This window comes from Salmo trutta, chromosome 4 (genome assembly GCF_901001165.1).
Source record: "Salmo trutta chromosome 4, fSalTru1.1, whole genome shotgun sequence".
NCBI lineage: Eukaryota > Metazoa > Chordata > Actinopteri > Salmoniformes > Salmonidae > Salmo > Salmo trutta.
The window spans coordinates 66,617,325-66,630,902 of record NC_042960.1 but is presented as its reverse complement, the minus strand read 5'-3'; the positions used below and the strand labels follow the sequence as shown (position 1 = coordinate 66,630,902).

Sequence of the window (13,578 nt, the reverse complement as noted above, 5' to 3'; positions counted from 1 at the left end):
TCTCTCCTCTCCCTGCCCCCTCCTCTCTCCTCTCCTCTCCCCTGCCCCCTTCTCTCTCCTCTCCCCTGCCCCCTCCCCTGCCCCTCCTCTCCCCTTCCCCCTCCTCTCTCCTCTCCCCTCTTCTCCCTGCCCCCTCCTCTCTCCTCTCCCCTTCCCCCTCCTCTCTCCTCTCACTCCTCTACCTTCCCCCTCCTCTCCCCTTCCCCCTCCTCTCTCCTCTCCCTCCTCTCCCTGCCCCCTCCTCTCTCCTATCCCCTCCTCTCTTCTCCCCTGCCCCCTCCTCTCTCCTTCACCCTGCCCCCCCCCCCACCTGCTCCCGCTCCCCTGGCCCCCTGCTCTCTCATCCATCCTCCTCTCTCTCACATTGTGGTTGATAAATACCAAAGCCTGCTCTTCCTCCTGGTAGACTACCACTTTACATAGTCGATAAACATCCGCAAGACAGGGGAATAAATAGTACCGAACTTCAATATGTATTCCAATAAAATTGAAGGACCGCGTCGAGGAAGATCTTTCGACTCCATGAACATCGGGAATGAAGAAAAGCTACTGAACAATGAGGTAAGAAATATATTATATTTTTTTCTGCCTTAATTCGATATTTGTTTTCTTGTTATAGGCAACTTTCTTTATAGTTATCCACACATTGCATTTGGAACTGGGATATCCGTTTTCAATTGGAGATAAGCATTGGCTTATTCTACTTTTTATGTTTAAACCCAATTCGTTTAAACAAAACTATCTGGCCATAGACGTCAAAACTATCTGGCCATAGACGTCATGTTAATTTAGTAGTGGCCTAGTTAGTAGGCCTAAAAATTCATTTCTCTGTAATCAACGACAGTTGCATGTTTTTTTTTGTCCTCACTGGTTAAGCCCAGAGTCATGTGTGTATATATATATATAGCTCTGGTTAAGCCGTTTCAATCTGGTGATAATTTCAATGCGTCAACCGCTAAGAACTTCATGAGTGCAGAACTTTGCAGGGACACAAAACATTGCCAAAAAGAATTGCAAATATCTTGCATTGGCAGGTTGAAATAACTTATCTATAAATCGTAAATATAGAATCACTCGAACCTCTTGAAACAGCACTTGTACTCCAACCTAATTAGGCTAAATCAATTAAAACACATCTAACGTTTGTTCCCCATTCACCAGAAACGTTACCTGTTGGTCTCTATAACTAGACTACTGATACAGACCATTTTCACAATCAATTTATAATATATATAAAAACGATCAAATAAAAAAATAAAAAAAGACATCCATATTAGAAGTGAAAGGGCTACATAAGATATTTCACTCACATCAAATGAAGATACCTTAAAACAGTGTTGGATTCATGAACTGTACATTCATCTCGCGTGGTAGATTAAAGTGGCTTTAGAGGCGCTAATAATAGGTTTCCGACCTCACGCTCTCCTAAATGGGATTGCTTTAAATCTCGTGTTTGAACCTGACACCGACACACCTTCGTTAAACCAAGACACCGAATCACCTACAGCGCAGTGCCTGCCAATTTGACCCGTTCCGTGCCACTGTCCGGTGTCCCAAACGGCTATTTGGCGTGTTATAATGCTGCTACGGATTCTTCTGACTGGGGGACAACGACAACTGGTTTCCCGTGCTGTCTCGTCCATATTAGCTGAGGGAAATATGGTTGGTGGCAAATTAAATTAACTCAATTTATCTTAGACTATAGGATCATTGTTATAAAATGTCACTTTAAAACTGAATAACGTGTTGACTGTAATTAGACTAAGGTATTAGCTTCACGTTTTATTTATTACTTAATTGTTATGAAAAAGTCCTGATTTAATTGTCCATTTGGATGCCTTGAAACTGTCTTTCACCGAGCCGGTGGAATTCAGAACACCGGACAGCGCCAACCAACCACCGTTTAAATTGGGTCGTTGCTGTCCGGGGTGCTGATTTCCACCGAGCGATGACGGGATTAAAATCGATTCACCGTCGCCACTAATCCAATCTAATCCAAACAGATTAAACGTGCAATAGTTTCTGCTATTGCAATAAAATGTTTTTTTTAATGAGTTATCTTAATTCTTAACCAGAAAATAGAGAACACGGTTTTATCTGTAAAATAATCGGGATAAAGTGAGTGATTATTCTGATCTGGATATTGTTCAGGTTATTGTGCGTGTATGATCAACTGATTAGTTCATTGGCACGACAGTATAGGCTAGTTTAAACCCGGATTTAAACGTGCTATTAGTTAGCAAAGAGAACGAGCTTCTTTCTTATTTAATGTGGCGTATTTTGTTTTCTAAAGTTTAATTGTATTTCTTCAATGTACAAGTTTACAAATCAATCCAAGTAGGCCTAGGCATATGTATACAATTATGTCAAGTTATTTAACCTTACAATTCCCAAAACACTCAACACGTCGGCTGATGTTTAGTTTGTTAGGACCACGTGCATTGAACAGCTGCCACGGTCACGGCTGAGTGACTGAATGTCCCACGGCTGAGTGACTGAATGTCCCACGGCAGGCAGACTGACTGTGCGTCATTGGATGGATACTGATGAAAGTTGGCTGGTGAAAAGGGCATTCGTCAATCTGTCGTTGACTCACGCCGCTCATTTCAGTTTGTTGTTGTTGTTTTTCTTTCTCCAACACACAGATGAACAAATCAACCTTCACAAAGATTGAAGAATGCAGAACGGAGAAAAAGAACGCGCCGTCGGACCGCCGAGCAGCGATTGTCTTCTCACTCAAGAATGAAGTTGGAGGGTTAGTGAAGGCGCTGAAACTTTTCCAGGTAAACCTAATTCATGTGCATTTGCATGATGTGTGTAACCTATCTCGTTTGTGACAACAATGTTATTTAAACCTTTTGATCTCACCTGATGTAAAAAATCCGATTATAATTGGTCTACTTAGACCAAGTTGGTTCAATGTGATTATCAAATCAAACTTTATTTGTCACATGCGCCGAATACAAACCTTACCTCACCTTACCGTGGAATGCTTACTGACAAGCCATTAACCAACAGTGCAGTTCAAGAAGAGTTAAGAAAATATTTTACAAATAAACTAAAATACAAAACAATAGAAGGTAACACAATAACATAACAATAACGAGACTATATACAGGGTTACAGGTACTGAGTCAGTGTGCGGAGGTACAGGTTAGAGATCATTTGTACATGCAGGTAAGGGTGAAATGACTATGCAATGCAGGCCTCCACTGTTTTGCCTGATATGATTTCCATAAACATTACTGAACAATATATTACAAATGTAGCAGCAGATTATAGATTACACAAATTATATTATAGATGTAAACAAATAAAACACTTATTTTTTTTCTTATTTTTATTCCATTATTTTACAGGAAAACCACGTCAATCTTGTCCACATAGAATCCAGAAAATCGAAAAGACGTAACTCAGAATTTGAGATCTTCGTGGACTGTGACAGCGATCACGAGCAGCTCAACGAGATCATTCAGCTGCTACGTAAGCACGTTAACGTGGTGGACATGGACCCTCCTGACAACTCCTGTTTACCTGAAGAAGGTATGCCACAGTACAAAAAAAAAATATATATTTATTCTTGATTCTTGATTTCTACGTTTTGTTAAAGAGTATATTCTATCACAGTATATTGAGTAAAGTTTATATTGCAACAGTATACAGTATTTACACTTTAGGCTCATAGAAGTATCACAGTATATTGAGTAAAGTTTATATTGCAACAGTATACAGTATTTACACTTTAGGCTCATAGAAGTATCACAGTATATTGAGTAAAGTTTATATTGCAACAGTATACAGTATTTACACTTTAGGCTCATAGAAGTATATTCTAATCTTTACAATTACATGTAGGACCTAATTTAAGTGAAAAACAAATCCTTTCTATTTCAGATATAGAAAATGTTCCCTGGTTCCCCAAGAAGATCACAGATCTGGACAAGTGTGCCAACCGGGTTTTAATGTACGGATCAGACTTGTATGCTGACCATCCGGTATGTAATATAATTATAGAAACTAGGGCATTACTTTATATTGTTTATATATGACTTTATCTTGATGTTTGTTTTATAACAACGTTAGATCTCGCCCTCTTCTCACAGGGCTTCAAGGACAACGTCTACAGAAGAAGGAGGAAGCATTTCGCTGATCTCGCCATGAACTACAGACAGTAAGTACATTATGGTTGAAATAACACATTTTCCAAGAATAAAAGGTCATTATAATCGAATAATGGATCCCATATCAAGTTTACTCCTATTCTACTGTACTGTACTCTACTATATTCTACTGTACTCTACTATATTCTACTGTACTCTACTATATTCTACTGTACTCTACTGTACTCTACTATATTCTACTGTACTGTACTCTACTATATTCTACTGTACTCTACTATATTCTACTGTACTCTACTATATTATACTGTACTGTACTCTACTATATTCTACTGTACTGTACTCTACTATATTCTACTGTACTCTACTCTACTATATTCTACTGTACTCTACTATATTCTACTGTACTCTACTATATTCTACTGTACTCTACTCTACTATATTCTACTGTACTCTACTATATTCTACTGAACTCTACTCTACTATATTATACTGAACTCTACTCTACTATATTATACTGTACTCTACTATATTCTACTGTACTCTACTATATTCTACTGAACTCTACTCTACTATATTATACTGAACTCTACTCTACTATATTCTACTGTACTCTACTATATTATACTGTACTCTACTATATTATACTGAACTCTACTCTACTATATTCTACTGAACTCTACTCTACTATATTATACTGTACTCTACTATATTCTACTGTACTCTACTATATTCTACTGTACTCTACTATATTCTACTGAACTCTACTCTACTATATTATACTGAACTCTACTCTACTATATTCTACTGTACTCTACTATATTATACTGTACTCTACTATATTATACTGAACTCTACTCTACTATATTCTACTGAACTCTACTCTACTATATTCTACTGTACTCTACTATATTATACTGTACTCTACTATATTATACTGAACTCTACTCTACTATATTCTACTGAACTCTACTCTACTATATTATACTGTACTCTACTATATTCTACTGAACTCTACTCTACTATATTCTACTGAACTCTACTCTACTATATTATACTGTACTCTACTCTATTCCACTGTACTGTACTCTATTCTACTGTACTGTACTCTGTTCTACTTTACGCGATTCTATTCTACTGCACTCTACTCTATTCTACTGCACTCTATTCTATTCTACTGCACTCTACTCTATTCTACTGTACTCTACTCTACTATATTCTACTGTACTCTATTATGTTCTACTGTACTCTACTCTATTCTACTGTACTATATTCTACTCCACTCTATTCTACTGTACTCTACTCTATTCTACTATACTATATTCTACTGTACTCTACTCTATTATACTGTACTCTATTATATTCTTCTCTATTCTACTGCACTCTACTCTATTCCTCTGTACTGTACTCTATCCTATTCTATTATATTCTACTGTACTCTACTTTATTTCTCTGTACTGTACTCTATTCTACTCTACTCTACTATATTCCTCTGTACTCTGCTCTACTATATTCTACTGTACTCTATTCTATTCTACTGTATTCTATTCTACTGTACTCTACTATATTCTACTGTACTGTACTCTATGGTCTACTGTGCTCTAGTATACTATATTCTACTGTACTCTACTCTATTCTACAGTACTCTACTCTACTATATTCTGCTGAACTCTACTATATTCTATTATACTCTATTCTATTCTACTCTACTATATTCTACTGTACTGTACTCTATGGTCTACTGTGCTTTAGTATACTATATTCTACTGTACTCTACTCTATTCTACAGTACTCTACTCTACTATATTCTGCTGAACTCTACTATATTCTATTATACTCTATTCTATTCTACTCTACTATGTTCTACTGTACTGTACTCTATGGTCTACTGTACTCTAGTATACTATATTCTACTGTACTCAACTCTATTCTACAGTACTCTACTCTACTATATTCTGCTGAACTCTACTATATTCTATTATACTCTATTCTATTCTACTCTACTATGTTCTACTGTACTGTACTCTATGGTCTACTGTACTCTAGTATACTATATTCTACTGTACTCTACTCTATTCTATAGTACTCTACTCTATTATATTCTACTGTACTCTACTATATTCTATTATACTCTATTCTACTCTACTATATTCTACTGTGCTCTACTCTACTATGTTCTACTGTAATCTACTCTACTATATTCTACTGTACGCAACTCTATTATATTATACTACACTCTACTCTACTGTACTCTATTCTACTGTACTCTACTATATTCTAATGTACTCTATTCTATTATACTATATTCTACTCTACTATTTTCAACTGTACTCTATTCTATTATACTATATTCTACTCTATTATATTCTACTGTATTCTACTATATTCTACTGTACTCTATTCTATTATACTATATTCTACTCTATTATATTCTACTGTATTCTACTATATTCTACTGTACTCTATTCTCTTCCACTGTACTCTATTCAACTGTACTCTACTCTATTCTACTGTACTCTACTATATTCTAATAACAGCCATTATCTTGTCCTTATCTTCCAGCGGGGACCCTATCCCTCGTATAGAGTTTACAGAGGAGGAGTTGGCGACGTGGGGGGTGGTGTACCGGGAGCTCAACAAGCTGTACCCTACCCACGCCTGTAGAGAGTACCTGAAGAATCTGCCTCTACTGGCCAAACACTGTGAATGTAGAGAGGATAACATACCCCAGCTAGAGGACGTATCACGCTTCCTTAGAGGTGAAATGGGAGGAGGGGTGGGGGGTGGCTTGTGTTTATACTGTGTGTGTGAGAGACAGCGACAGAGAGACAGAGACATACATACAGGCAGAGAGACAGAGACAGATAGATTTACAAAGAGAGACAGAGAGACAGAGACAGACAGAGAGACAGAGACACAGAAACAGAGAGACAGAGAAAGAGAGACATACAGAGACAGAGAGACATACAGAGATAGAGACAGAGAGAGACAGAGACAGAGACAGAGACAGAGAGATACAGACAGAGCAAGAGAGTTGGATACTAATAAAAAAAAAACTTTAATGGTAAAATAAATGTAACCAATATATATATAAACTCAGCAAAAAAAGAAAGGTCCCTTTTTCAGGACCCTACTTTCAAAGATAATTCATAAAAATCCAAATAACTTCACAGATCTTCATTGTAAAGGGTTTAAACACTGTTTCCCATGCTTGATCAATGAACCATAAACAATGAATGAACATGCACCCGTGGAACGGTCATTAAGACACTAACAGCTTACAGACGGTCGGCAATTAAGGTCACAGTTATGAAAACTTAGGACACTAAAGAGGCCTTTCTACTGACTCTGAAAAACACCAAAAGAAAGATGCCCAGGGTCCCTGCTCATCTGCGTGAACCTGCCTTAGGCATGCTGCAAGGAGGCATGAGGACTGCAGATGTGGCCAGGAAAATAAATTACACTGTCCGTACTGTGAGACGCCTAAGACAGTGCTACAGGGAGACAGGACGGACAGCTGATCATCCTCGCAGTGGCAGACCACATGTAACAACACCTGCACAGGATCAGTACATCCGAACATCACACCTGCGGGACAGGTACAGGATGGCAACAACAACTGCCCGAGTTACACCAGGAACGCACAATCCCTCCATCAGTGCTCAGACTGTCTGCAATAGGCTGAGAGAGGCTGGACTGAGGGCTTGTAGGCCTGTTGTAAGGCAGGTCCTCACCAGACATCACCGGCAACAACGTCGCCTACAAACCCACCGTCACTGGACCAGACAGGACTGGCAGAAAGTGCTCTTCACTGACGAGTCGCGGTTTTGTCTCACAAGGGGTGATGGTCGGATTCACGTTTATCATCGAAGGAATGAGCGTTACACCGAGGCCTGTATTCTGGAGCGGGATCAATTTGGAGGTGGAGGGTCCGTCATGGTCTGGGGTGGTGTGTCACGGCATCATCGGACTGAGCTTGTTGTCATTGCAGGCAATCTCAACGCTGTGCGTTACAGGGAAGACATCCCCCTCCCTCCTGTGGTACCCTTCCTGCAGGCTCATCCTGACAAGACCCTCCAGCATGACAATGCCACCAGGCATACTGCTCGTTCTGTGTGTGATTTCCTGCAAGACAGGAATGTCAGTGTTCTGCCATGGCCAGCGAAGAGCCCGGATCTCAATCCCATTGAGCACGTCTGGGACCTGTTGGATCAGAGGGTGAGGGCTAGGGCCATTCCCCCCAGAAATGTCTGGGAACTTGCAGGTGCCTTGGTGGAAGAGAGGGGTAACATCTCACAGCAAGAACTGGCAAATCTGGTGCAGTCCATGAGGAGGAGATGCACTGCAGTACTTAATGCAGCTGGTGGCCACACCAGATACTGACTGTTACTTTTGATTTTGATCCCCCCTTTGTTCAGGGACACATTATTCCATTTCTGTTAGTCACATGTCTGTGGAACTTGTTCAGTTTATGTCTCAGTTGTTGAATCTTGTTATGTTCATACAAATATTTACACATGTTAAGTTTGCTGAAAAAACACTGTTGACAGTGATAGGACATTTATTTTTTTGCTGAGTTTATATAATATTTTGTAAGATTGATCAGGAACAGGCCTCTGTTCGTGACATGTTGTACACAGTTTGGATCCAGTATGTGACATTGCCTTGAATCTATGATTCTTTTTTAGAGCGGACAGGCTTTACCATCAGGCCTGTGGCAGGTTACCTCTCCCCCAGAGACTTCCTAGCTGGTCTGGCCTTCCGTGTGTTCCACTGTACCCAGTATGTCCGACACAGCTCCGACCCCCTCTACACACCAGAGCCGTAAGTACCCCAATACAACATTTATTTTACCTTTATTTTAGCAGGGTGTCTATTGCAAGGGAGCCCTGCATTTTACAATTACACAACAATTCCATCAGCACGGCAGCATAGGAAATAAAAAACATGCATACACAATGATGAAGAACAACCACATTCATCAGTAAAGGGCCCTTAAAACCAACATTCTGAATGACCTGAAAAACAACACATTCCTCAGTAAAGGGACCCTTAAAACCAACATTCTGAATGACCTGAAAAACAACCACATTCCTCAGTAAAGGGCCCTTAACCAACATTCTGAATGACCTGAAAAACAACCACATTCCTCAGTAAAAGGCCCTTAACCAACATTTTGAATGACTGGAAAGGCTCCAGTATGTCCAACTGTAGGGTATAATCTCGTCATAAACCAGTTAGCTAGATTCTCCATTTATTTTGTGTTGTTTATTAATGATTCTGAGATTACATACTACACACATTGCATACTACATACATTACATACTACATACATTACATACTACATACATTACACACTACACACATTACATACTACACACATTACATACTACACACATTACACACTACACACATTACATACTACACACATTACATACTACACACATTACACACTACACACATTACATACTACATACATTACATACTACATACATTACATACATTACATACTACACACATTACGTACTCCATACATTCAGTGTAAAAGCAAAGTAAATAAACATATGTATAACTCAGCGTTTCTTGTTTCTGGTCACACAGAGACACATGCCATGAATTACTGGGTCACGTCCCGTTGCTGGCTGAACCCAGCTTCGCCCAGTTCTCCCAGGAGATAGGCCTGGCTTCCCTCGGAGCTTCAGATGAATCCATACAGACCCTGGCCACTGTGAGTAGACATCCTGTCTAACACTAGCCATACAGACCCTGGCCACTGTGAGTAGACATCCTGTCTAACACTAGCCATACAGACCCTGGCCACTGTGACTAGACATCCTGTCTAACACTAGCCATACAGACCCTGGCCACTGTGAGTAGACATCCTGTCTAACACTAGCCATACAGACCCTGGTCACTGTGAGTAGACATCCTGTCTAACACTAGCCATACAGACCCTGGCCACTGTGAGTAGACATCCTGTCTAACACTAGCCATACAGACCCTGGTCACTGTGAGTAGACATCCTGTCTAACAATAACCTCCTTCCCAGGGACGGTTAGAGCATGACATTAGTTTAGTACCAGCACTGAACATCATAGACGTTATATTACATATAAAAAGTTTAAAACAATTCTGACTGGTGCATGAGATCAGTTTAGCACCAACACTGAACCTTGTAGACTCTGTAACAAAAAGTACCATGATCAGTGGTGGAAAAAGTACCCAATACTTGAGTAAAAGTAATAGAATTTCATAGAAATGACGTTTAAAATGTAACAAGTACTTTTGGGTGTCAGGGAAAATGTACAAAGTAAAAATTATTTTATTTTCTTTAGGAATGTAGTGAAGTAAAAGTAAAAGTTGTCAACATTATAAATAGTAAAGTACAGATACACTAAAACATTGACTTAAGTAGTACTTTAACTTAAGTACTTTACACCACTACTGTCTAGTAACATTACTAACCTGCTTCTCAAGGATGGCTGGTTGAGATTCGTTTAGTCACCAACCCTGAACTTGGCTGGTTGTATGAGAATAGTTTAGTCACCATTTTTTACATTTTAGTCATTTAGCAGACGTTATTATCCAGAGCGACTTACAGTAGTGAATGCATACATTTCATTAAAAAAAAAGTTATTTCCGTACTGGTCCCCCGTGGGAATCGAACCCACAACGCTGGTGTTGCAAACACCATGCTCTACCAACTGAGCCACAGGGAAGGTCACCAACCTTGAGCCTTGTTAGCCTGGTCCTACATCTGATTGTTCTGTCTTGTCAACTCTTATCATTGTTGATGTGACAATGACCATCAGAGTCGGCACAACAGCACAGGCAGATCTGGGACCAGGCTAGAACCTAGAGAGGGGAATGGACCAGCAGTTCACATCTGGTTGGCATTACTGACTCGTACATGTGTTGTTGTGTTTCAGTGTTATTTCTTCACGGTGGAGTTCGGCCTGTGTAAACAGGAGGGGAAGCTGAGAGCGTACGGAGCAGGCCTGCTGTCCTCTATCAGTGAACTCAAGGTATATCAATATTATTGTAGCAAAATCGGTCAACACCTTTACCGTTATATTAGAAACTAAAGGTAATATTATATTACAAACAAAGTTATTTAGGGGAGAATGCTGTTTTTTTTTTACAAGACTAGTGTTAATGTGGGCATGGGAAACTGGACAAATAGAGATACACTAAATGGATGATAGTGGGCAAACAATCAAAAGTAATGCACTGCCATTTAGGACACAGCCTCAGCACCTTTTCAGATGTTTTGTTCTTCCTCCCCGCAGCATGCTCTGTCTGGTAACGCCGTCATCAAGCCCTTTGACCCCAAGGTCACATGTAAACAAGAGTGCATCATCACAACATTTCAGGACGTCTACTTTGTGTCCGACAGCTTTGAGGAGGCCAAAGTCAAGATGAGGTGAGGAGTGAAACTGAAACCCGTAGTGTATAGTGACCTTGGGGGTCAAAGGGCATCTGGAATCTTACTGTATGGTAACACATTATTTAAAGGTACATTACCTTCATAAGGACTTATGTACTGTTTATGAATGTGTTATGATGTCATTGTGTAGGTACCCTGCAAATAAAGTGTTACTGGAGTGATACATTTTATACCTTTATTTAACTAGGCAAGTCAGTTAAGAACAAATTCTTATTTACAATGACAGCCTAGCTTGGGTTAAACTGCCTTGTTCAGGGGCAGAATGACAGATTTGTACCTTGTCAGCTCGGGGATTCGATCTTGCAACCTTGCGATTACTAGTCCAACACTCTAGCCACTAGGCTACGCTGCCGCCCGAATACATAGTCTGTTACTGACTCCTACCATCACTGTAGGGACTTGTAAAGGCTTTTCGATTACTTTCATATCTTCTAGATAGTCTAGATAGTCTCTTCTAGATAGTCTCTTCTAGATAGTCTCTTCTAGATAGTCTCTTCTAGATAGTCTCTTCTAGATAGTCGCTTCTAGATAGTCGCTTCTAGTATCTTCTAGATAGTCTCTTCTAGATATGCATAATCTCATTCTTCCCCATCCTCCAGGGAGTTTGCCAAGACGATCAAGCGTCCGTTCACGGTGCGATACAACCCCTACACCCAGAGTGTGGACGTTCTGAAGGACACTCCCAGCATTAACAGCGTGGTGGAGGAACTGAGACACGAACTGGACATTGTGGGTGACGCCCTCAGCCGGCTTAACAAACACCTGGGAGTCTGAGTGACAACCTAAAGCACTATGAGTCACATACTGCCTTCTAAACGACACCCTGTTTCCTACATGTGGGCCCTGGTCTAGTAGTGCACTGTTTAGGGAATAGGGTGCCATTTGGGACACAATACCTAGGTCTCTGATGACCTCAACGCCATCATCTGAGTGTATGTGACGACCTCGACACGCCACTCCTGTTCTCCTATCCAATTATTATCCATCAATCAGATCTGTTTGTGCTGTCTTGCCAACTTCCATGGTCATTGTTGCACCAAAAAATGACATGGGAGACGGCAACTGGCGAGACAGCCCCGACAGAAGAAATCTGGGCCTCCCCCCAAGCCATATCCCTTAAGCACGCCTCACTATTGTGACGTCTCTTATGTAAATAAATACTCGGCTCGTGATCCACCTGTGTATTAATCCCAGTCTATGACTTCTCTTATCTTCCCCATTCAATGCATCCAAAGATACAGTACCTTACTAATAACGTACACTATGGTTGTCCAATATATTCCTCCAATTGTTGTGTATAAGGTTGTCGCTGGGATGAATTTAATGGTGTAAGTTATAATATTATTATTCAAAAGTGTGAATGTATTCAAGGATGATTTTTGACAGAAATGGTTCACAGTATCCATTTCTAAATCATAAAAAATATATTTAGCTTTCTCATTATCCACTTTTAAATCATAAAATAATATTTAATAATGTAACTAGTACATATACTCATGAAAACTTTAAATATCATTATTTTTCTACTGTAAATAAATGTAAACTGATTATGTATAAGTTGTGAAATAAAAATGTGCATGTGTCTCTTATGTATGGGTAATGTATTTCTTTGGCATTTTAACAATAAACGTTTCCTGAAGAGAATATGTCTTTGCATTGTGAAATGATGGGGATATGGGATAATGGCAGGGTTGCCAGGTCTTGCTAAAATATCTAGCCCAATGACACCTCAAAACCCCCCAACAAGGCATGAAAACTAGCCCGAAAACTAGCCCAGCAAGAGAATAGTCGCCACATTTATCCAATAAACACTTTTTTTCGTAACGTTATCGAGCGAATTAAGAAGGAATATCCACGTAATTTGTAAAGACATAGGCTAAGAAGCAAAATCAGATTTTCAATCAAAATAATAATTCTTGTCAGTTTAAGAATATGTTAAAATGTGGGATTTACAATTTAAATTCCGTTTTTCCATGGTTTGCTGAGCTAGATGCTGACAATCTGATAGGCCAA

At 39.6% G+C, this 13,578-nt stretch overlaps 1 protein-coding gene across 1 annotated transcript; it reads left to right on the top strand.

The window, feature by feature from the left end:
* The first annotated feature begins 419 nt into the window (after positions 1-419).
* On the top strand, positions 420-13,211 carry tph1a (tryptophan hydroxylase 1 (tryptophan 5-monooxygenase) a). Its single transcript, XM_029751869.1, has 11 exons — positions 420-561; positions 2,646-2,783; positions 3,360-3,543; positions 3,895-3,995; positions 4,104-4,171; positions 6,681-6,877; positions 8,807-8,942; positions 9,720-9,846; positions 11,048-11,143; positions 11,408-11,541; positions 12,165-13,211. The coding sequence occupies exons 1-11, from the start codon at positions 472-474 to the stop codon at positions 12,337-12,339; spliced, it is 1,446 nt and encodes a 481-aa protein (XP_029607729.1). The 5' UTR covers positions 420-471; the 3' UTR covers positions 12,340-13,211.
* The last annotated feature ends 367 nt before the right edge of the window (positions 13,212-13,578 follow it).

Excerpts from the sequence above, each read along its gene's own strand:
- tph1a (XM_029751869.1), top strand. The coding sequence starts at position 472 with ATGTATTCCAATAAAATTGAAGGACCGCGTCGAGGAAGATCTTTCGAC. Across the intron at positions 562-2,645 it reads AAAAGCTACTGAACAATGAG|ATGAACAAATCAACCTTCAC; the intron begins GTAAGAAATATA and ends TCCAACACACAG. Across the intron at positions 9,847-11,047 it reads CCATACAGACCCTGGCCACT|TGTTATTTCTTCACGGTGGA; the intron begins GTGAGTAGACAT and ends GTTGTGTTTCAG.